This window comes from Gavia stellata, chromosome 19 (genome assembly GCF_030936135.1).
Source record: "Gavia stellata isolate bGavSte3 chromosome 19, bGavSte3.hap2, whole genome shotgun sequence".
NCBI lineage: Eukaryota > Metazoa > Chordata > Aves > Gaviiformes > Gaviidae > Gavia > Gavia stellata.
In genome coordinates this window covers 17423812-17448962 of record NC_082612.1, presented here as the reverse complement: position 1 = coordinate 17448962, position 25151 = coordinate 17423812, and the positions used below count along the sequence as shown (strand labels likewise).

The following is a 25151-nucleotide window of genomic DNA, read 5'->3' as shown; positions in this document are numbered from 1 at the left end:
GTATATATGAAATGCAGGCTTTACCTCTACTGTGTTGTGAATCCAGCAAATTTGCACAGACAGAAAAAATTAGTATACATTGATTTTTGATAAGCATCATTTAATCTCTTGTATATTCTGGCAATATCTACCATATACCCACAGGATCTAGGAACCACCTTAAACATCTCCAATTCCAAATGCAAGCTGCATGTCATTAACCTTGCCTCAATATCAAACATGTGAAGCACAGCAGACATAAAATAAATAAATGAAAAATAATTTTAAAAACTGCCACATAATTTTTCCGCTGGGGAAAAAAACAGAGAAAAATAAAAAGGGAAACACAATGCTGTTCCTGTCCTTTAATGCATGTCATGAAAATATTTCACTTCAGATTCTCAAAGGTTGTCTGCCTTAACTGCACTACTATCAATGGAAGTTGCATGCCTAAGTATATTTGAGTTTCTGGGCTTCAGCTCCATGCAGCTGAAGGTAGGATGGAAATCTGAATAGAATTCAAGGTCGTTAGTAAATCTTACTAAATTATGTATTATATGTGGAGTTACAGATCACGTAACACAACATAATATTGCTTGCAGTAGGTGTTATCCCACCTCTTGGGATACTAAAGAGCTTGCTTGATTAATATTCATAAGGTGTTTTAAAATAATAAAGTGATATATAAGTGACAAATACTATTGTACTGTACTATATCTCACTACTCTAGTAGGTTTGAATTGTGTACTGTAAGACTTCCACACAGAAGTCATTCTCCTCCGAACGTGCTTTACAGACCGCTGCACCCATTGAGGGTTCACTGGCAGTATGGCACAATGGTCAGGGAGGCTCTTCTTCCAGGCTTTGCTCTTAACCTCTTTATGGAGTAGCAATTACATCACGATGGAAAGAAAGCTCTCATCAATAAAAAGGAAATTGCAGATATGACTTCTTGATCAAAAATGAGTGCTAATTGCTATTCGGGAGGAAAAGGAGGAGGAAACTTGGGTTTCAGCTGAAAAATCATCCTGTCAGATTGCATTAAGAAGGCTTCCATGTTTAATCTTGCATCAGTTCTTTTGCAGCAAACCTTTTCTGCTTATCAGTAAATCTATTTTTGATTTCCACAACAGCAAAGGAAATCAGGCTTGGTTTTTATCCCTCCTGCAGTATTAGAAATCATGGTAATGAAAATCCTGAAGACCACATTCTTTTTTCACTGATATCTATTCAAGTGAAATGCTGCCTGTGCCCTGACCGTCCAGTGCTGGGATGCCACTAGATAATGCCATGCATCAGGACATCCGCTGCAGTTGTGCAAAAAGGAAGTAGGTTTCTTCCATATATAAATTATCCACATTATGATAGTCCTTTCAATCATGGCCCCTCAAAGTTCTCCAAAAAAGAAAGTGGAAAAAACAGGAAGAAAATTAAAACTCCAGAATTTTCCACTGCTGAAATTGTCTTCTGTTGACCCTTACCATGGATTTTTGTCCCTGCAAGAATGGGAGATCTAAACCTGCATTCTTAATTGAAGAGAGACATTTAAAAAAAAATAATAATTGTTCATGACACAGGTGATATTCACCTATCCTTTGATGATGGGATCTCAGCTGAGGTAGGCAGCGAGCTGTTAGGCAGAGCCTGCCAATGCATTACTTCTGTTTCCAGACACTTTTGCCTCTACCAAGAAGTCCGTTAGCTGCTGTTCATGCATCTACTATAGCAGCTTAAGTTTTACAAGCTTATTTAGTTGGCAATACTGATTATTTTTCTCTTTTGCATAAGGAAAAAAACATTCCTGTTTATTCTTTTGAAAATTACTTCCTTATCGAAGTGCTGAATTTCTGTTAATTTTGCCATAACTGTACTCAGTGTAAACAGGAAACATTTGCACTTTGAATCAGGCTATCATATAAAAGTAGCAGATATTTCGGTGGGAGAGTTTTGGAGATCTATGTTTGAATGCTCTGCTGTTCTATGATGGTACTATGGAGAAGACACTGGGAGGTTGTGACAGGATTGAAGAGGGTTTGGTTTCAGCAGTTTATTGCCTCTGGTAAGCACTCCAACAGTGAGACTTGTGCAAAGAGTTTGAAATTGTTGTTATCATTGAAGAACTGTAAAAAAAATATTCAACTGGAGGGAAAAGGACATTAAAGATGTTCAAAGCTAGCCGATTTAATTGGTTGGTGAGCGGCATATTTCTTTGAGAGCCTTGTATGTTAAAGTATTCAAATATATCAGCCTTACGTTAGAGCAATATCTAATGAAGTTGGAAAACAGTGAAAATCTAGCTTGTTTGTTGCTTTGCATCACTGTCTTCAGTGGTGATTGTAGCAACATACAAAATCATAGCAACAGTCTTTAATTTTAAATTAGTAGAAAAAATTTCTTGCTAAAAGGAGATATTCTTGATTTTCTGTTAGGCTCCAAGTCCTTGAAGTAGAAAACTGTGAAATGATGACTATAGAGGCCTGTTTAGGAAAACAGGCCTTGCTTTGTAGGGACAGGTCCCCAGTACTGTTACCCTAATGAAATCTGATCATCTTCAGGAAATGCTTCCAGATAGTCCAGTAAAAAGGTGCTAAAAATATATATTTTTTAATGGCCTTTAGAAAAATGGTAGCTTCACATTTTATATGCCATTGCCTCATTCACATCTGAATCACACCCTTTCTCTGAAATGTTCAGAAAATAAATGTTAGTCTATTAGTTATTTTCACAATTCCTTATGTTTACTAGGTATGGAATTCCTAAAATTTTAAGTTCTTCATTCAGGCTGATCTTCAGCTGTAATATACAGCACTTTTTGAAAGATAAATTAGAAAAACTATCCATTTCAAAAGAGTATTCCAGAATTCACCTACAACAGGGAAGTCCAGGACTCCAATTTCTTTTTATTTTTAGAATAATTTTTGGAAGGTGGTCATTAACCATGGTAATCTTGAAAATACTGGTGGCTGCTTGAAGTCAGGGATTTTAATTGTGCAGGATACCAAATCTGCTATCTACAGTTAGGGTATAGACGATATTAGTAAAATTTTCCCCTGAAATTTCCTTTGTCAATAGAGTGAAAGTCGGGCTATATTCAGATTCTGCTGTAATAACTCTTGACAGATGTTGGCTTGAGTCGTCACCCTTATAATATGCTTTTGAAAACCTGCAAGTTTGTTTCACCTCCATTTGGCTCTGTCTCTTAAGTTTCTAGGTATACATCCCTGCACTCCTTCCACTGCAAACGTGAAGAGAGTATTAGGAAAGTTTCAGTAAATTATCAAGGCTACTTTTTATAAAAATTGAAAGGTGCTTCAGATTTCTGCTGACATACGACAAGAGCTAATCTGCAAGTGGAGAGATCACAACATGCTGTGCATATGAGCAGAAGGGCATGTTTTTATTCCTGGCTGATACCTGTTCTTTTCCAGATTCCCTTAGAAGGAGCTGGGCGGAAATGATACTATTCTTGAGTCTTACTGAAGCACACTTGACTTCCATTGTAATAACGACCAAATTAAGCTTCTGTATATTGAGGCTGGGAACGAATTTCCTGAAGAAACAGAGATAAAAATAGTTTCAAATCAGGACAAGCTTTTGCTTACTCTTTCCAGAGTCAGGTGAAATAAGACCTTCGAAGGTTCAGAACCAGGAATGGAAAACTTGCAAATGACTTTGCCACGGGCAAATGTTTAGTAATGTTAAAATATTTCTTAAAACTTCTTTGTTATTTTAGGAGGTTGCAGGGTCAAAAATAGAATTTTCAGTGGGTCGAAATATCAAAGCATATTTTTTAAATCACTTTGACATATTACTGTTTTTATTGCACATAGCATGGTAATGGCTTGCTGCCAGTCAGACACATTCTGCTTGCTTTATTTACACATTGAGGTCAATGAGATTCCAAAGCAGGATTAGTCATTTGTCCCTAACAAATTTAGGTTTGCTGGTGAAATGACCTATGTTGTCAGCAGGATTGTCTTAAAGCAAAGATCCCGAGTCTGCGTTACATGAGTTAAAGGGGTTACTAGTATAATGGTGATTATAACATCTTTGGTAGACCTACACTCTTCAGTTTGTTTAAAGAGTATCGGTTATTATAACAATGTGATATTATAACAGTAATATTGCTAACAGCATGTAATGTTGTTGTTGGCATTTTAATGACCTCTTTTCCATTTCTGGAACCCTGACTTGTGGTTATGAATGGTCAAGCACCTCCCATTGCCTGAGTGTGGTGCCAAGCTGCAAGCTTGGAGTGACTTTGAATTCTTTGGTGATTCTAGTTTGTTTGTCTTTTCTACATGGGTAACCTTTGTTCCAAGAGTCAACGGACAATGGGAAATACAAATTTTAGATCACTGTTGTAATTCCCAATCCTGGGTTTTGTAATGCCCTAACACCTGGGTTAGGTGTTAGGACCACAAGAATGTGCATTTATGCAGTTTCTGTCCGCATACCATAAATGTTATGTTTTTTAAATGTTTTATATTCACCATTTACCCATGGAAGGTATATTGCTTCCTTTTCCATGCTGGGTTAACATAAAATGTATATTAGCCTGAAAGAGATGAATTACTTAATGTAATTTTGTAGCTACAGTCTTTGTCGTACTCAGAGGCTTGTTATTTACCCATCCAATTGTATAACCAATTGTTCCCATGATCCTCATCGCTTAAGAATAAGGTTTCCATGGTAATCTTAGATTTTGTAAATGCTTATTATTTCTCTAAATGGATAGCTTAAATAAATAAGTGATCAGCTATCTTGTGGCCAGAATATGCTTTATTGGTATAAAAAGCAGAAATATACCTCTGTTATAAAAATAGACTAGTTTGTTCAGCCATAATAAGTTCACAATCTGCAGAATCATGACCCTACTGATAGTGTTAACAAAAGCTTGCTCCTTAATTATCTGCATTGCATTCAGCTGCTGTTTCCCTCCTAAACTCAATTATAATTCTAATAGCAGCTGTGCTGCCATTGTTTGTTGCAATTCATTTTAAAGAAGTTTGATTGGATGTCATTGGTCTTTTTGACTAAATGCGCAAGGTTCAAAGTATCCACTGCCACTAATAGCCCTCATCTCATCTCAAGATTATACTAATTATTTACATAATTATATATTATACATTATAGAGCTATTATGTATTATTTCTAAATGATAGTTCTTCATCAAAGATGTTGAACAAAAGAATATATATAGTTTTATTGTCCTTACACATATTTCAGTGTTGGTGAAGATATGCTTATGATTACTCTCTGTTTCTGTTAGCCAACAATTGAGGTATCCTTCCAGTACACTGGAAATTTATTAGAGCATTCAGGAATCTCTATTGCTTTCAATTATGACTCTTCATTTATTATTTCTTCTGTACATCTATGTCTGCAATGGATGTGATGAGCAAATACTCTTACAGGAAAAAAAATGCCCTCTGATGTCCTTCAAGTTTTGTTGTCCTGTTATATGACAGATCTTTGTTTGATGATTTAATGTAATAATTACAACAGCTAGTAGAAGTATGCTTCGTGATTACCATTTATATAATTGTAAAAAGCCAGCTCATCTGTAGTGTAATGTAAGAATTTATATGATGGAATATTGCAGGCCATTAATACAAGAGTAGACAAAAATAAATGAAGAAATTGCTGCAGGTCTTGGATTTTGGATTGGATTCCATGTGAGGAGCTAGTTCTGTTGATTTTATATCACTACTACAAATATAGCTTTATTTCAGGATAACTCATATATGTCAAAGAAAAAAAAGCAGTAAAAAAAAAAAATCCTTGATTATCTTAAGAAAAGGCAACCTGTTTAGATACAGAACTGGATTTCTTTGATGTTTATAGGTGAAATGAAGTGACTTGAAATGGCAGTTTTATTATGAGGACTGTGGAAACCTGAAGTTTGGTTTGGGCACATCTAACACAAAGGCAAGGCCATGAATTCTGCCTTCTTATCATGGAAATTATTATAATGGTCACCTGCATGTACGTGGGGCACCAAAAGGCTCGGTGCCTGTTGAAAACTCTGGAGTGTCAGTGCGTTAAATCAGGAGGGCAGTCTTGCACTTTTTTCTGTTTGTTCTTTCTAATATCTTAAATGTTATCAAAAACCCCCAACAACTTCACAAAGCATTAAAAGAACCCTGTTGGAGTTGCAAAGTCAAGTGATCTATAGTTTGCACATCAGCTGCACTGCATATGCAAATCAGCCTCTATGCATATACATAGCGTAATGGTCTTCAGTTGCACAACCATGTACATATTTGTAAGACATTTCCGCTGCATTCAGTACAAGAGATTCAGAGTTTATGGCAAAAGAGATTGCAGTCAAGACTCCTCCATTTTTTGCAGAAGCTAGAAACTACGTAGCAAATGATGATGAGAATTGCATGGAGAGAATGGTTACATTGTTAGAGTATTTGAAAATTGCCCACAGCAGCTCCACAGAGTTTTGCTGATAGTTCATTTATGTGAAAGTGTTTGCAGAGGTGTTCAGTATTGTTGGATGCCTGACTTGGGATCTCGGTCACTGATATGCAGAAATGCTGCAGCATTCAGAGCTGCAAGTGATGTTTAGATTTCTGCTGCAGCTTGAAGCTCGTGTTTAAAGCATATCAAATGTTAGTAGAATGCCAAACATTCTGAAGATGAGATCCAAGATGTCTGAGAGTGGGAACCCACAATTCATGGATACCCTCATCCTTAATCTGTTTTGGTCAAATTTTAAAATGTATTTGCATGGCTACTGATGGACATAGTCTCATAGAAGAAATTTCAAAAGCACCTGTGTGCTGGAAATTGAGTGTTTTAGCACTTCTGGGAAAACTATTAGGCTCCTTCATGCATTTTTGGGTACCTATTTAACTGTGAAAAATCTGATCCTTTGTGCCTTGGCTCCTAAGCAGTACAATGGCCATAATAAAACCCATTCCTCCCTTAGGTTGTTGCAAAGGTAAATTTGTTAACGTCTCTGAACATCTGATACTCTCGTGATGAGTCCCATGAAGAAGCTGATGAGGAAATTACTAATTTCATCTTCAGCTCAGAGCATGAGTACTGTATGGTAATCAAGTCCTGGGATAACACACTGAAATAGGAGAAAAAAAAAAACCCAAATAGCTGCTCATAAGGTGAACACCATCAGCCTGGTGCAGTGAAGGAGACAGGACTCATGTGGATCATGAAATTAAGGACCTTATCATAATGCACATGCAAAAGAGATTCCTAATGCTTGAGTATGCAACCTTAGTAATGATATCAGCACACAGTTCTTTTATGTGTAATATTCTATAAAGTTTTGGCTGACAGTCATTTGGGAAAATACATATATCTAACTTATAGCTCTGCCACCTGTTATTAATAGAGACTTCCCAAACTGGAGGCAATACAAGCTTTATTGCACCTCAGGCTGTCATATATCTATATTAGGGAAGTGATGAATGCGCTTTTTCTTTTTTCAGAGTTGGCTACCAAATACTTACAATTGAAATCCTCTGGAAAACAAATATGAATCTGGATAATGAGACAAGTCTGCCACGTTGATGAAAATATATGTAAAGTTTATTCTAATAGAGCTTCAGAAGCACAATCCATTTAGAGGAGTATTGTATATCTGTTTCAACTATCTCATTGTATGGAATATGAAAATGTATTTTAGAGTTATGTGTGATATTTCACACTGTATCCAAACTTTAATCATGGTTTAAGATTTAAAGGGTAATTTCATAAGAAAAAAACCCCACATTTTTAGCGTGAAATCTACCCCTCCCCTTTTTCTTTTTTTTTACTATGTTCTTGATATCTCTGCATATCTGGAGCTCTGGTCTGGACTTGGCAAATTCTGTGGATTTCCTTAGATTTCTGTTCCAATACTATCAGGTAATTATTTTTTGGGGTCCTTCATCCTGTGAATGTATTTCTAAATACTTACAGAATGCAACCAGTATGTGGGATACACGGTCATTTTAGTGTTACTTCTGCTGCTGCTTTTTTGCCCAGCGGACGAGGAAGAGCTGGCAGTTGTACCATGCTACTCCACTTTGAAGCAAAAGCTTTTAAAGGTCTTATTTTTGTCCCATAGATGAACATTTTAAAATAATTTAAAATTAACTGAGGGTTCTGTTTGGTTCCACAGATTCTTTACATTTTGACTTGAAAAACTGAAGGAAAAGAAATGGAGGGGAGCAAAATAAAATCCCAGGGTACACCATTAAGAAATGGCACTTTTGAGACTCCAGCCTAACCTGCATCTGTTTTTCTTGTATATTATTCTAATTAGCTTGGATCTGTCTTACATTCCTGTTTACATTTCTTTCTTTCTTACCTCTGAAGCAGATAACACATAGAATAACTACAAGTATTAGGGAAAAATGGCAATACCTTGCATTTCAGGCATAATATTCTAAGAAAAATTAAAATCTAGGATAAGAATAATTATAAAAGTAAAAAAAGCAGGAAACAATGGATACATTGTTACAAATAAATCACTGTATAGTTTTCGAGAGAGATGCAGCACTAATGGTAAGCAAACCAAGCATGCCTTCTTACATTTATTGTATTATTGGTCATTCTAATCAGCTCTAACCATTCTAGCCTATTATTTTCCCTTACAAAATAATGATAACACTTCTTTTTAACGTTTTAAAATAAGTGATAAGCATACCTATGTACTACTTAGATATTCTCATTGAATACAGGCTAGCTAACAGAAGTGAAGTCTTCAAAATGAATTATAACAGCTAGAAAATTTCTGATAGCAGTGAATAGAAATAACATAAGTAAAACATGTTGCTGTGACTTTTATAGTCAGGTGATATGGACCTGATTCCAGTAGTAGAAAGCATTTCTATTTCATAGAATTACAGAGCAAATGCTCTAGTCCTTGCAAGGAGAACACTCACTCACTGCTTGTGGAACGGGGTAAAAGATGTTAAGTTAGGAGCAGCATAAGTCTGCCTAGTTGAATTTGCACTTCTTAATAGCTTAGTAAGGTATCTGTGTTCCTTCTGGTTTGTGACCTTGCTTATGCCTGGGATTATCTGTCTCACTTGCTTTACGAAGCACAAGAATTTTTTTTCCTCCGTCAGTTTGCAAAAGGTACTCCCTATATGTTTTATTCCACCTCAGATATCGGCACAGCAAGAGTTAGGATCTGAGTCCCTAGACCAGACTGAGTGCCTACATACAGAATTTACTTGTGGCATATACAGGAAGCTATGCCATGCCAGAAAACAGGCATGTTTTCTTCGGTAATGAAGAAGCAAAAGTAAAATGGTTTGCCGGATGGTTCCTGAAATGGCACGTATGTTCGTGTAAAGAAGCAGCGTTAAAAATGAAGACAGTTCAACTGCTGGAGTTTTTGAAAGAGATATATATATGTTTGTTAAAATGGAGAAAATGATTTATTTTCTGAAAGAGGTGAACTCATTATTTATCCAAGTACTTTAGGGCTAAATTAAACAGGGAATCAAATTTTTTGTGTTTCCTGATAAACCTGGCTGTTCTAAGTGTTTCTGTGTTTGCTGGCTTCTAGTTCCCATGTCCTGTGGGAACAAAGAGGAATCTATTTTTATCGTTTGATTTTCAACATGAGAAGCTTCTTGTAACTGGCAGGGAAATGACCTTCCTAAAACACTGCAAATCAAACCCTGGCAATTGGGTCTTAAACTGTTTTCGTGACTGATGAGATTGTAGACCTAATCCCTATATAGGAATATTCCAATATGAGTGTGCTAGATCTGTGTTCCATCTTCTGTTATATGTCGTAAGTCTTTTTAGCGTACTCAGCATGCAATTTAAAGCATAGTATTTGACAAATGCAAGGTGGTCTAATGTTGGAAAATGTTTGAATGGTATAAAGGTACATTACCAAAATAATTCTGCCCAAGCGCTTGGAAGCAATGAGGAATTAGACCGGCAGACTGTTCCTCCCAAAGTCTGATAAACGGTGACTATTGTACTTGCTGGCACATGTGGAAGTGTCTTAAGGCAGCCCGATTGTACTAAGGGGCTGAGTGATAGCAATAGCACTGAGCAGGAGGCCCATGTTGAATAGTGTTTATATCATAGACATGCTTTGTCTTTGCCAATTCCTATTTCTATTGTTTATCACCCACCTTTCAGCATGCCTTTGTAGCAGGTTGCAAACTGACTGCTTTGCTAGCTAACTTGGCAATTCGAATTTGAATTCTCTGTTCTGTAATTCCTCTGGTAGGTTGGCTGTTTTTTATTTTTTTTCTTCAAAATAGGTAATATGGTTTGTCATTTCCCAGCTCTGGGACCTTGGCTATTCTCCATTAGTTCTGAAGAATATGAGCCAGTGGCTCCAACACTATTTCTGCAAGTTCCATTAGCTCGCTGGGATGAATTCCATCTGATTTCTGTGAATTTTCTTTTGTTGCCATAAACATATTCTACAATAAAAGATCAGTTGTTGCATTACTTAAGAAAGCCTGGGCAAATCTGTTTGACCAGATTTTTTAGAAAGAAGGCTAGGAATGTGTGTATTGGTGTCTGGATGGTAACTGACAGCTGGACTTACAAAGGACGACTGAACTGCTGCAGTGATTCTAGGGGACAGAAATGTAACATATCACAATACCAGCATATGAACTGTCCAATGGTACATTTGGGGATGTTGCACACAAATGAATTGTCTTTATAAATAAATAAGGGTAATGGTTAATAGATATTAAAATTGGAATAGTGACCAAAAAAAAAAAATCTAATTTTAAAATTCTTTTTATTAAAATGAAAGTGCTTCTTGTTTATAAACCTAAGCCTTCCCTAGTACGTCTGCTTGATTAGTCCTGCATCTTAGGTTCCAAGTCAAGTTTTAATGAACTTTGTTGTCCTTTATCCTTGTCATGTGTTGTGTACATTTAATTATGATATTGGAGATCAATGATTCTTATATTTATTTTCCTAGACTGTATCATTCGATGACATGATTCTGAAATGCTTTTTTAGCAGTTTTGCCCTTTGGCTGTAAATTGCAATTCTGTACTTCTTCATTAATGATCTTGGAGTACTTACATAACTACTTGAGAGAAAATATTAAATGTAAGATGGTTCCATTAATTTAAGAGCAGGGACATTCTATTTAGACTCCCCTTTCCTTGCTCAAGGAGTACAACATTTTTCATTTTGATAAATGATTTGCCTTGTTATAACTTTTTTAACTAATGGGTTTAGAAAAAAACCCGTTAAATAAAAATGGTATGACAAAAAAGTGTGACATTCACTTCATTTTATACAGAAACAAATGAATGTAATACAAAGTGATTTTATTGAACTGTAACAACAAAACATTGGAAATTCAGTGCTGAATTGGCCTTGAAATGTATTCCTTGTGTAATACAGATCCCTTCGCCTCCAGGCATAGATTCTGATATAGCCCAAACGGTTAAAGACCAAGACTGCTGGCAATGCAGTGCTATAAGGCATTTGGCTCATTTCCCTTTTCTAAAGGAAGCAACAGATGTTCTTACCCTGAGCCTCAGTATCGGCACCCTGGACATGGATTGCTTTTGGATGTTAATCACAAGGGAAAAATGCCCCCCCCCTCACCCCCAACATGCTTCTAGAGAGGTTATTCTAACTGTTGCTACAAAAAGGAGATACCCAGAAATTTACATTACTTTAATTGTTCCTTTGCTCAGGAACAAGGCTATAATTTTCAAGGAAGTGAGCCCTCCAGATGTGAGTGCCAAAGCTCCTTGGTCTCATGAGGACTCCTGCTTCCCGAGTGCAGCAGAAGTACGCGTGAGGTACACTTACAGGATCGGATTCCTTTTTCATGTTGGAGTAGTTCCATTTTTTAAAATAAGTTGTGATCAGCTGCTGCTGAAGATCAGCGTATAAAGTGTGGTAAGAATAATTTCTTACTTGAAATTTTAGCTCTTTCTTTTTTTTAATAGGGTACTGTTAACAAATATTTCATTTAACCCTGTAATTTAATGGTCTAACTTCAGGTGTGCTGATCACAGTTTGTGGTCGATAAACAGTAAGTCTCAAGCTTGAGATTTTCAAAGGGGCTGAAGAATAGTTACACATTCATCTCCCATTAAGTTTTGAACACCTTTGAAAATTTTAGTCATGCTTATCACTGGACTCCACTCAGAAAAGATTGAACCGTATTATTTAGTGAGTGTCATTACAGAACACATCTGCCTATTGAACTAGCTGAAGTATTAGAACAGTAATCAATTAAATCTTTGCAAACTGGGCACCTTTGTCCTGTTTTTTAATCACATCCAGCAGATGCGCAGCTTATAAGCCTACATATATCTCAACCTTTTAACTTGCACAAGTTCACAGTTCCCTCCTGATGTGTTTCAGCTAAGTAATAAAAGAAAATCTATCTGTACAGGTTATTACTGTGAATGTCAATTGCATTTATATATATATATCAGAGAAAAGGTGTTGGTCATTATGCATTTTTTTCTTTTCTTCAGCTTCCACTGCTGCTGTATGAAGCATCAAACAGCATCAAGCAATTGAAATGGCTTTCACGTTATTTCCTCCTCTTGGTGCAAAAGTGAAGAACCTAATTACAGTGCTGCTACCATGGGTGCACCCTCTCATGGATGGAAAAGATGGATCCAAGAAATTAGGTAAAAATTTCAACTCCTCAAAACGATATGAATGTAATGAAGGGCATGAAGGTGTTGCACCTTCCACATCATCTGTTAGAACCTGTATATGTGGTATATACATCTCCACAAACAAATTTACTACCACAACCCCCCCCTGCCGCTGAAGAACTGATGTATACTTTGCAAAAATTGAGTTAGCTTACCTATTGGATTTCCGTAGGATGAGATAAGATCCTTAGTTTTCAGCAGTTTCCAACACAAAACCTACTAACTCAGCAACTGAGCCTCACACTTAACCTGTAACGTTTTTTCTACGTGTATTAATATTAAGAAGGGCGCGTTCAGTTGTCATCTCTTTGAAGGTTCAAATTCAGGGGCAGAGCTGTTTTTCTGCCACTTTTGCTTCAGAATGGTAGGCAGAGGAACTCCACATTTACATGCAAATGAATCTGGATGTGCAGAAAGAATCCACAGTGTGTGTGCTGAAAAGAGGAGGTGAAAAGGAGAGAGGAGAGAAGGATGCTTCTCTGGGTTATGCTAGCATTGAGGGTACAGTGCTACTGCGAAGTCTAAGCTGATACACTTAGCGTGTCTCAGGGCATGATTCCACTGGGAAAGGGACAATGACTGCAGTCAGGGATTGTGCGAACAGGAGAGAGGTGAAAATAAAAGGAAAAAAAATCAATCAAAAACCTCCACAAAACCATGAAGTGTGTAGCAGGCTGGGTTTTTGGTTCTTTAATGTCAGAATAAGAAGAGTTTTTCTTGTAACAAGCTTGGAGTCAGAGAAAACGTCAGACTAAAGTCTGTATGGAAAATGGTCCATGATTTGCATTTCTTATACCCTTTCCCTTTACTTTGCCAGGTAATAGCAGCCAAGCTGTATGTTAGAAACTCAAGGCCAAAATCTTGTCGGTTACTCCCACACTTTCATGGGAATTTCCTGCAGTTCATTTAGGCTCTAAACCTATTTCTAGAATGTTGGCCCAAAGATAGCACTCTGTAGGTTGCACAAAAATGTGGAATTTAAGGACACTGAAAGACAAATGTCCATCTTTGCAAGCATAGATTATTTTTCAAATGTGTATATAAATCAGAAGATTGGTGGAAAGAAGGCATAAGTGGCAGAGGAGAGTGGGAGCCATGCCTTGTCCAGACAAAATTCAATGTTCTTGTGCTGCATTTGGATGAAAAGAGCACTGGATTGAAATTAAGACAGTTGTGCTCATCATTGATGCGTTAACAAGACAGTCTCCTTCTCCTGTCACTTTTCACAAGTGTCCTCATGACAGCTGCTGTGCTGAAGAAATCATTATTCAAAAAATAACTCTCTCACTCGAACTTTAAGTCGCAGGATCTCTTTTTAAACTAATTTTTCATTACTGTATTTTCATAAGTAATAACAGCTAACTCTAACAGCTGTAAGCCTCTGATTGTAAAAGAAATGTAAAAGGATTTTTTTTTTCACCTGCAGACATAAGAGGTACTTTTAAGGCAAACATACAAAAGCTTTTCCCTGTTTTTGATGTACCATTAGCACTGTCTTTAACTGTGCTTGAACTGGTACTGTGAAATGCTGAATTATACTTTCTTTTGGCCAGATCCCTGTCTGCTGGAAATAGTCATAAATTCATTGAGTTTAATGCAGCAAGGCTGGTATACAGCACTTGTAGACAGGGTGCCATTTTTGTGAGATTATTGAAGTCGGCCAAGACCTGAAGTATTTAAGTGCTCTCCTCATGCTAGTCAATATTCTAGATAATGACTTTTCATTTAAAATGCTTATTCAGATCTTTGATAGCATATTGGTCTGTCAGATTCTGATTATAATATGGGCAGGAAGAGTGGAGGAGACAAAAATAGATCTTCAAATGAGATTATGATGTATATGGTAAGACCTACCTCTGGAGGGCTTTTGAGCTTTTTTGCTCAGTGACCAGAGCATTGCATCTTCTTGAGTTACAGCAGTTATTAAACTGGTTGACAAGAGAGATGCAGCAGTTGCCTTGAAAAGAGATTAGTCTATTGAAGGAGGACTTATCAGAGCTCAGAGACTCCTCTTCCAATAAGCATGTTAGCTCTGGATAGCCCTGGAAATTTATTGTGTGTTCCACCATTAATACTGATAAACACTACAAGATTCATACAGCCCTGTTTTTGCTTACTGTGTCTGTTTCTGTGGCTTCTGAGATACATTGAGCTTCCAGTGGGTAACTGTGAAGCAGTGAACACCCACTTACCAACTCATCTGTAGGCAGGGCTTTTAATATTTGGTAAAGATCTAAGCCAAGATAAATAATCCTTCAAAAGTGATTGTATTTAATTCAAAAGTGGAAGTTCCCATAGGCATATATTTACACCATATATGTAAATTATGGATTCTGGCGCAGCATACCATTAATTTGTCATCTAAGTATAAAAATTCTATATGTGCTTTAAATAAGCAGAAATTCAGCTTTTAAACTTTCTGAAATACAATAGTTTTTTTCATATCATTTATATACAAGGCGTGTTTTCATAACACTTCTGCACTTATGTCAACTATTATTGCTCCTACATTACCAGTAAGTAGTGTGCTAACATCTCTTTTAAGGATGAGTAATCTTCACTGTATTTTTAAACTGGAAAATGGAAGATAATATTCATTTCCCCTTGAAAAAATGACTATATGAAAATGCATCTTTCTACTCAATTTATTTGCTAGCTCTTGTATTCCGATTGCTTTACTGATTAGAGTCAGGAAATCAAGGTTTAATTCACATTGAATTTTGTCACAGTGGTAAGTTTTGCAAGCTTTTCAACTTTCCATATATCCCGGTTTTGATATTTGAAAATGGGACAGTATTTCAAATTCACTTTTCTGAAGTGCTTTTAGGTGAAAGAAGGCATGGTTTCCTTATTTAAATAATGGCATGGGTGATTGAGCAATACCTTTATTTTGCTGTGTGAGCAATTTGAAATAAATACTAAGCTGTATAACACTATCAACGATGACATAGAGTCAGCTTTTCTCTGTTAGGCTTGTGGTACAATATTGATAGTTAAAGGAAGGACACAAATTTTTACTTTATCTGTTACAAAAGTCTAGCTCCTCTATGGAACTAGGACATGGGGGGAGTGGGGGGGTGTTATGCCGTAAAATAAGACTTTTTTTTCAATGTTTTACTGTAACAAAGAAGCAATTCCACAAAAATGTAATGTTATTGTGCTTGCTGGAGATATATATATGTACCTTGAAATTATCGATACTGATGGTACAGCAATGGGCTTAGTGTGGTTAATTCAAATGGAGAAGTAAGGCTGCAAAAGGTTTTTGAAGAGAAGCCTTTCCTTGAGAAACTCATTTAGAAACCCACTGCTTAGTACCAGAGCCTCTAGAAGTCAATGGAAACGTTCAGTGGTGATGTAGATCAGTCCCTCGTGACGTGCTGGTGTATGACCACAGCAGTCTGTTTACTCATCCCTAGCTATCTCCCGGGTGTAAAGAATCTCTGCCAGGGATGGTTTCCTGGCAATATTCAGAACAGACACAATTCCATCAACCTTTCCTTTTGCTGCTAGACTCAACTGTGAAAACAATGCCCTGAAAGTACTGTGTCCTACCGATTAGGAGGATTGTAATATTGTTCGGTCTTACCATGTACGTGAGAAGAAGCTTTGTAAACATGGACTCAGCAATTCCATGGGGAAAGAAAGAAGCAGAGAGGAAGCAATGTAAAATGAAAGGCTGAGGCACTCATACTTCAAGGGGTAGAGTGATTATTCTACTACCTGAGCAAAAGAGGATATGGCAGGTGTTTAAATGTCTGTATGTAGTGCATATTAGCTCTTTCTTTTAGCTTTGAAGTGATTTTCCCATTTAATTTACATGGTATAGCTTCAAAAATAAAAAGAGAAGATATTGAAGAGCTATCATGGCAAGCTTTTCATATGGTGTCAGTTTGGGATAAAGGAATAAAAAGTTCTAATAATATCTTTCAAGCATTAATCTCTGCAAGATGTCGTGAAGACCAGAATTAGAGCAATATGTGGTCTTTGCCATCTTTGACTGTTGTGACTCAAAGACACTTTTGATCACTTAAAAAGAAAATTCAACACTTAAAAAGCACACAAACCAGTAGAATTTCCACAACAATCCAACTCCCCATTTACATCCCAACAGGGTCAATTTTCAATGCATTTCACATAAGACAAAATATACTGTTCTCACGATTGTTCGTGTGTGTAGTTCTCCATACCCCATGCTGTAAATATACCCCACAGTGTCAGATCCATGCTGTGACCAACAATATATGCCCAGTGGGCTAGGCTAGCAATATCTACTGTATGTTTATATTTTTTCCTTTGCATTTTTGCAAAGCTGCTTCTTCCTCTGTCTTAGTCTGGCAATATGGCTTGCTATAGTTTGGGGGATTGTAAAGCTGTCTCTAAAAAGCATGTTGGAATGCAGCATTTGGACTCACAAACGAAAGCTCAAGCTCTCTACTGCAAGGCTTTGTTTTCTAAATGTTTGCAGGGTATGCAGCAGAACAGAAAAGCTGCACATGTTTGTAGAAGCTGTGGATAATGCAGTGGCACAATAGTGCCTCACTTAAGGTGAGAATTGCAGCTCTTTTACTATGTGGAATTTCACACTAGTGCACTTCCTGAGCTGTGCTGGATATCAAAGGAATCTGAAGTAAAATTCAGCCTGAAAGTCCTTTTAAAATATTGGAAATGACAGCGTGACTGCTCAGAAAGGAAGAATTTTATTTAACGAAAAGTGAAAAATAGTGTTTGAAATGTCTTTAGTAGAAGGCAAAAGGGAGATGTCACATCCCTTCCAGTCCTATTTTCATATGATTCTGTGAATGTGGCCCTTGGGTTGGTAATAATTTAGCAATGAAATATATCCAGTAATTTGAGAAAAGTCAACACTTGTCTTAATTTTTTGTTTAAGAGGTTCTTGGAGTGGCTGCAGTTTTCTAAAATTTCATCCATCACATTGCAAAGTCGGAGTCAGAAATCTGACCTGTATGCATGTTTGTGACTAGTCAATTAAATCTCACAGTTCTATTTCTGTTTCCTGATTTGATTAACTGAGCCCACTGAAACACAAGTAATGGAGCAAGAAGACTTCATATTGACTTTCAAATAGTCTCTGCATTACTTAAGCCTGTTCATCTGAAAGTTTGCTTGAAAGATGCGGAGACATGCCCAAGGTAGAATTATGGAAAAATGCCACTAGGTGCTGAAATTATTCTGGGTGTGTATTCACAGTGTCAAGCCTGAACCAATTTGAAGTGTTCTAGGATTATCTAGAATTCTAGAAATGCAGATTTAGGATAATTTCTAAACTGTTCTACATCTAGTAGACTAAATTGGTATTTCTTAAATGTAAAGCATAATTCATTGCAACTTGTGAGGACTAGTATTAGTGTAGCATTTCTTTTTCAGTTTTTGAAAATAAACACAACATAATGCATCTGCTAAGAACAAACTTTCCAAAAGGCTTTAACAATGAGAAATAGAGAATTGTATATATATGTACATACATGCATGCATTTATGTACAAATATATATGAATATTATATATACATAATTATTATTTATTTTATCACATCAAATTGTTTAAGGAAAGTGCAGCTACTGAGTTTTTAAAAATATTTCTATTCTTGACTGAAGTAGTCGGCATCCTTTTTTCTGCATCCTGTGAGTGAAAGCTGTCAGTATTCTTCAGTGATACTTTTTTGTGTTTAAAAATCTCCTTCAAAGTATTTGAAATAGAAATTTCAGACCCTTCAAAATAAAAGACAAAATTTTTAATCAAGCTGTCACTTTTTTAAAGTTCTGCTTAACTGAAGTATCATTATTTCATTGTGAACCAAGACAATTTTTAAAAATATCAAAGATAACAGCCAAAAATATTTGTATGTTCTTTTCTTAACTGCTCTTTATTACTGGATTGTCATTTGCTGCTTATCATGAAGCAAGATACAATCCTTTGTAAGGAATGATAATCAAATAGTCTCACAGAGATTTTTTTTTTTTTATTTGCAATTACATGATTAAATGGAGTTACTTATCAACATAGTGGGCCAAGAACATGAAACCTAATTGAAATCCAGAGTCAAGTTAGCCTTTGTTAGAGAGTTTATAAAATCAAGATAACAGTCTGCAAGGATCTTACAAAGAGATCATAAAGGATTCCAGTATGAATCTAGCTGGAATTCTGCCCTTGAATTAAGGATTTAAAGTTCTGAGAAACATTGTTGATGAATTCATGGCAGAACAAGAAATATTTGTCCTACTCTGCAAATACTCTGGAGGTAATTTGTGTCCCAACAGTTAAATGCAGAAAACTGTGCTATAAAAAAAGGAGTGAAAATCGTTTTTGCTTGCAAATTAACCAGAATGCTTTAGTTTACATTTAGTTTAATGTAGAAAATTCTGCTTTTAGTTACAAGAATATAGAATTAAATTCATCTTCTGAACAGGAAGGATAATGAAATTGTCGCATTTATTAACTATGCTACTAGTCCATTCGTTGGAAATGCTAGCAAAATCTGTGGGGTTTGTTATAGTTCTTGCCTACTGTTTGAGACCTCCCTTCAATAAGGATTTCATAATTCATATAAAGTAGTAAAATGCATGCAGTTCTTTATGAAGAACTGGCAGAGTAGGAACACCATGTTGTCTTTTAGTCCCTATATTAAAACATTACATACAAAAGGAAAATTGAAGTTTCATTTTTTGTGGTTACTGGCATAGATATGCAATCAGTAAATCAACTGGTTTGCTAACATTTTTCTCTGTTCAGGGTAGACAGCAGAAGAAAATTCTGAGCAAATTCTAAAAGGCATTCAGGTTTGACTCTAGCGGTTGCAACAAAGCCTTGACTTCAGCGGACCATAATTGCCTCAAAGAAATTACCGCACCGTGTTATATCTATAGCAAATATACAAAGACATACAATTTTAATAACTTAAAAGCTTTGGAATTCCACAGCAAGAAGAGCTGTATTTCAAAAGTCTGTTGGGAATGAAACAAGTGTAACCCTGAAATCAGATCCATTAGAAACCAAAATTGCGATATTACAGTTAAAGAACATGATGCTTAGGATGACGAAGCTGCAAGCAAGACAGGGTTTCAAAATACCAATTGTTTTTTAACAACACAATTGCCACCTATACTTCCCAGATAGATATCTGGAGATAGCTTAGTATCTTCCTGATAATTTTAAGAAAAGCAAGGCTCGTGTGAGGGGGGGTGTGGTGTGTGGGGAGAAAGGTAACCGTACTAGAGAGACGTTTTGATTTAAAAAACACTTTCTCAATTAACCAAGCACAAATATAACTTCATCTGTACAGTCAAGAAATTTGGTACTGTCAAATCTGTGATTCATGCTTGCAGTCCTTAGAATGTGAAATCCATTGGCAAGACTGATCTCTAAAACCCTACAAGTGAGTTATATTTTATGAATTTATAAATTCTTTAAATCCTACTTTCTTGGCTCTTGAAACGTATTTACTGTTTATTACCATACACCTATTTGTATTTTTTTTGCCTGATCTAACTAGCTAGTGTTCTGGCTTTCACAAATGTTTATGTTGTTTTTCTATAATGCTTAAAAATTAAGTTGCTTAAAAATACACAAAATATTTAGTGAATGAATTGTCTGTCTTTGAAATCAATGTAAACTACATTCTTTGCAATCCTGCTAAAATGCCTGCTTGCATTTTCTTTGGGTACTCTAGGCAAAAAATTGCTTACATCTATTTCACTTGATGCCAATGGAAATTTTTAATGTAACCGGAATCAGATTGCTGAATATCTTCTATGGCCCAGGCATTCCGCTTTCTAGTATTTATAACTGCTCTCAGGGTTTCAATCACAAGAAGAAATGCTGAAGCTGTTGCTTAGCAAACTCCTTCCTTTATCAGCAGGAAAGACGTTTCAGAAGATATAATTCAAATTAAGAAATCTGAACCAATGATTCTAGTGATCTGATTGTTTGAATTCCTGATGACATCTCAATACTGGCTGGGGAGCATGACAAATTATCCACAGGGACATAAGAAGCTGCATACCTGCAGTTATTTTAATTGCTATATCACGTAAAACCAGGGATTAATAGACTCATAGATCAATAAAACATTGGCCATGTTCTAAGAAAGTGCTAAGTGTCAATGAGAAGACAGTTTCTAGTCAAGTACTAGGAAAATAGGAATGCATTTATTTCAGGGCACTTTTTATCCCCCAGAGTCATTGCTACCAGCCTTATTCCTGTATCTGATTTGTCCTCTTGAATAGTTGCCAGCAGATGCCATATTTAATACAAACGCTTCCAGTCCTGAGCAATGTACTGGAGTTAATAACGTAGTGGCAAAGGTTTAATATTCGGTAATCTGCTTTCAGTTGGTTATCCTGAAAATAATGTCTGCTTGCCCTCTTGGCAGCGCCGAAGACTATAGGGAACAGGTGGGGCGTTTTCTTTCCAGGAAATGTCAGTTTGATGTCTGGAAGCAGATGTAGTTTTCCCCGACTCAGTGAGGGTCTATCTTCTAACTTAATAGGAGCTCTAAATAGCTGACAGGTGATAATACATCTAGTCAGCTCAAAGCACATTCTGACTAGACTGCCAGCTACTAAATGGGAAACTTTCACTTCTGCAATGGTGATCTTAAAGTGATCACCTTTTAGAGCAAGAAATCATGTTTTAAAAACTTTCTGCTTAGAAAATCAAGTCAGCCACCTTCATAGATATACGTAATAGATACAGCTATGTGTATAGAAACATCATTTTGTAAAGCAGTTAGTATATTGGTTATCTGATATTAAAAACAATTTTCAGGGAAGAAGAGATGATTTAAGTCTCCATTGTAGGCACCTCTTAAATGAAGGAGGATGCAGAAGTCTACATCTAATCTGACCTCTGATGTCAGCTCCAGAGCAAGGATCTAAGCCTAAACCAGTAAGTAATTCTTTTCTTCCAGAAACCCATTTTCACTTATGGAGCATTTTGGGTGGATCAAGTGTGGCTCTATAAGTGCAGTTCTCATGGGCTGAAAGCTTTTCCTCCAGGCTCTGGTACTCTTTTGGTGACTTCTGCAGTCATGCTAGTTATTCCAAACTTGCCTTATTTAGTTCTTCTGAGAGAAGAGGAGGAGGAGAGGAAGACGAGGGAAGGGGAGTTCAGACATTAGGTTTTTTCACTTGCTCTCAATCCTACTGTCTCCTTTTAGTCTTCCCTGGTCTGAGAGAGAACCATCTGTTCCTCTCACCTTCCAATTTTTCCCAGCAGTTGGTCCAGCATTTAGAAAGCAATGTTTTCTTCTAGATATAATAATTTATTCTCTGAGAGCTGCACTGCTGAGGATGCTCAGCTCATACCCAACTTTCATTCCTGCTCCAGCTAGTTCTTGGTGTACGTTATTGCAAACTGTGTACCCGAAAGTGAATATTTGATATCATGCTGAGATGGCATCTAACTCCAGGTTACAGTCAATTCTTGGTTTGGATCACAGTCCACTTAGAAAGTAGAAAATCCATTTTAGGGTTACCAATACAGCACATGGAATCAAAGGAGATTTAAATCTGAGGCAGCTGTTCCAGCACCATTAATATGTAGGAGCAACAGTGTAGTGATCAGATTTATGAAACAGAAGAGTTCTTCACATTCCAACTGCACGCAAGGCAGATGGGCTGTTTGGGTTAGCTAAGGAAAATCCTGTGGGAACGTAGGATGTAGAAGGTATGAGAGCTGAGCTGTATTGTAGATGTGCTGACGTTCTTCAAGGATGGTAATCAGGCATCCACAATCACAGAAGATGCCCTGTCTCTTAGGCCAAAGCAGTTCTGATATGAAAAGAGGAAGATGCAATATTTATGTCTATGGAGACGGTGCACAGACCTGGTGCACATGGTCCACCAAAGCCTCAGTCTCCTGGGGCTGCCCGCAGGACCATTCTTAAAAGGAATTGAGTAATGGCCAAGATGATCTATGAGCAATGATACTTGCACAGTGTAGGGATCCACAGAGCCTACATTTCCTCCTGAAATGCAATGGCTTTCACTCTTTTTTTCACTTAACAAAAAAGATGGTACCTGTATTCCCTTTGCCTTCCCTGATGTGACCTGGCAATCTGAATTATGAGGATTTGGCCCTTTGTACATTTGCAGTTGTACAAAATGTAAGCTTGATTTTCATAAACTTGCTCTGGTATGTAATTATCTCCAATACAGAATACGCTCTTGAATGTGGTAAAATTGCTTAATATGTTATAAGATACTAAATCAAAAGAAAAAATGTCTGCTCAGTTTGTGATACCTTGTTACATACCCATTCTGGGCGAGGAAGATCTTGGAGATTTAGTGCATGCAAAGAACCACAGGCCATAAGAAGCAAATATTTAAACCTCAGTCCTGCAAATATTCAAGAGGATTCTTTTTGTCATCAGGAAATCCAAATTAATTTAACTGTATGGGGTGTAAATCATTTGCCAAACCCCACTTTTTAGAACAACAGTGATTTTGAGCCCTATAAAGTGATATTCTGAATAACTCACCAAACGGATGGTTCTGCCAATTAGCATTGTGTACTGCAGGAATATAGATCATGTGTGTAGGTAATAGACAGACTGACTGACCGACCAACCAACTGGCCAACTTTATTTGCTAAGCCTGAGACTGAAGGAAAAAAAAATACTGGCAAGTTAAAAACTCCTGAAAAACAAGATTTAAAATAGAAAGGCTGAGACATCTCTAACAATAGCATTGTGAATGGCGACATTGTCATTCTGAATGGAGATCTGCTTGAGTCAAATTGAATAACAATGCTCTTTTTCTTCATTAAGGCCATTAAAATCTGTAAGGCTGTGGGACCTGGATAGACATAAAGGTTTTAAAAAGCAATGAGGAGAGACTAATGCTCATTGCTGCATACTTACTTGAAGAGCCCAATTAAGTAAAAGTTTGTGCTAATTTGTGCTCTCTGAAAAATCTAAGTGGAAAAACCTCATTTTTGCTATTGCATTGATTCAGAAAAAAACCCTACACTTTTTTCTCAGTATCACCATATAAATACTACGAATTCTTTTTGGAGTGCAAAATTATTTTTACTGTCGTAACTGGAGATAAATATTATTTGTGCATAACATCAAAATATAAGAATTCACCAAGACTCTTTCTGTGTGCCTCACTATGCTGTTTCAGTGGAGTGTCTCTGGGAATACTGAAGTTTTCTATTGTTTTTTGGAAGTGCTAATATTAGCATGAAATGTGATAAGAATTATTTAAGAACCTAATTGCATGCTCTCTAGTTGGCATTTGAATTTTGCATCTTTGGAATTCATCTTTTCAGAGTGCTTTATTTAGTTTCTATTAATACCCTGTAATTTAATAATTGTAGTGGGAGGCTAAGGAGAATATGGAACGAGAAAAGATTTGCATATTTCTTTGATACAGTAGTTTGTGATAGGCTCTGACCTTTTTTCTTAGACTGATCTTAAAAAGCAGTTTTGCTAAGGCGGGCGTGAACACCACAGTGTGGAGAGACCAGCTAGGGAGACTATTCATCCCTTATTCCATTCATTTGTCATATGACTAAGGGAAGGCTGAATCAATCAATCAAACCTCTGCACAGCAGTATTAAACAATGTAATTCTTGATTAGATCTTGCGTTCAATGTAGATATCAGCCTGAAGAAAAGATCTTTTAAACTAAATCTTACCATGAAAGCAGACAAAAAAATAAAATGCTTTTTCTGTTGCCCTAAGACTATGGTGAAAAGCACATCTGAAAAAAATTGTGGCTGTGACTTCATGTTTGAGTTTTTGCCTGTTAAAACATATTACTACAGGCCTCTGTTTTTTGCACTTGTAACCCGAGTAAGAAAATGGCATGCAAGAAAGAAATCTTCTGGAAAGATTGGCTAATGGCTATGTAAACAGCAAATGCTTGCCACATATGGGCATTAGGAGTTTTTATTGCAAAGACTCAGTGACTACTGTGAGCAGGGTAGAGCCTGAAATGTGGTAGCAAGGTAGATCTTTCGGCTGAGGCTTGGACGTAGTTTGGCAATGTCCTTACCTGAGGTTTTGGGTATTTTTACTCAGTGCCTCTGTAAAAAAAGGACTACAGCAACTAGAAGACAAGGCTGTACCATGCTGCTTGGGTCTTCTGCAAGGGCCTGGGGTGATGTGAATGAAGGGAATGCATAATCAAGCAAACAGGGCTTAAGCAGAGTCACCTCAAGCGTTTGCATGTAAGCAGGGAAGTGCCTGCAAGGCAGCATTATGGGGAACCCCCTCCCCAACCCTTTCTGGGAAATCCACATGCCGGGGTGCCTCTCTGAAGTGCCTGTACGCTAACACATGCAGTATGGAGAATGAGCATGGCAAATTAGAGACCTGTATGCAGGTGCAGGGCTGTGATCTTGTTGGGATGATGGAGACCTGGTGGGATGGCTCGCATGACTGGAGTGCTGCAGTGGAGTGATACGGGCTCTTTAGGAAGGACAGCCTGGGAAGATGAGAGGGAGGAGTTGCTCTTTATGTGAGGAAGTACCTGGAGTGCATGGAGCTCTACCTGGGG

At 36.9% G+C, this 25151-nt stretch overlaps 1 protein-coding gene across 1 annotated transcript in view; it reads left to right on the top strand.

Annotated features, from left to right (window-relative positions):
• The window catches only part of IQCM (IQ motif containing M), a 190660-nt gene that overhangs the window by 153282 nt on the left and 12227 nt on the right, over positions 1–25151 (top strand). The window contains 1 exon segment of the mRNA XM_059826739.1: positions 12438–12596. Within this exon segment, the coding sequence (XP_059682722.1) occupies positions 12438–12596 (159 nt within the window).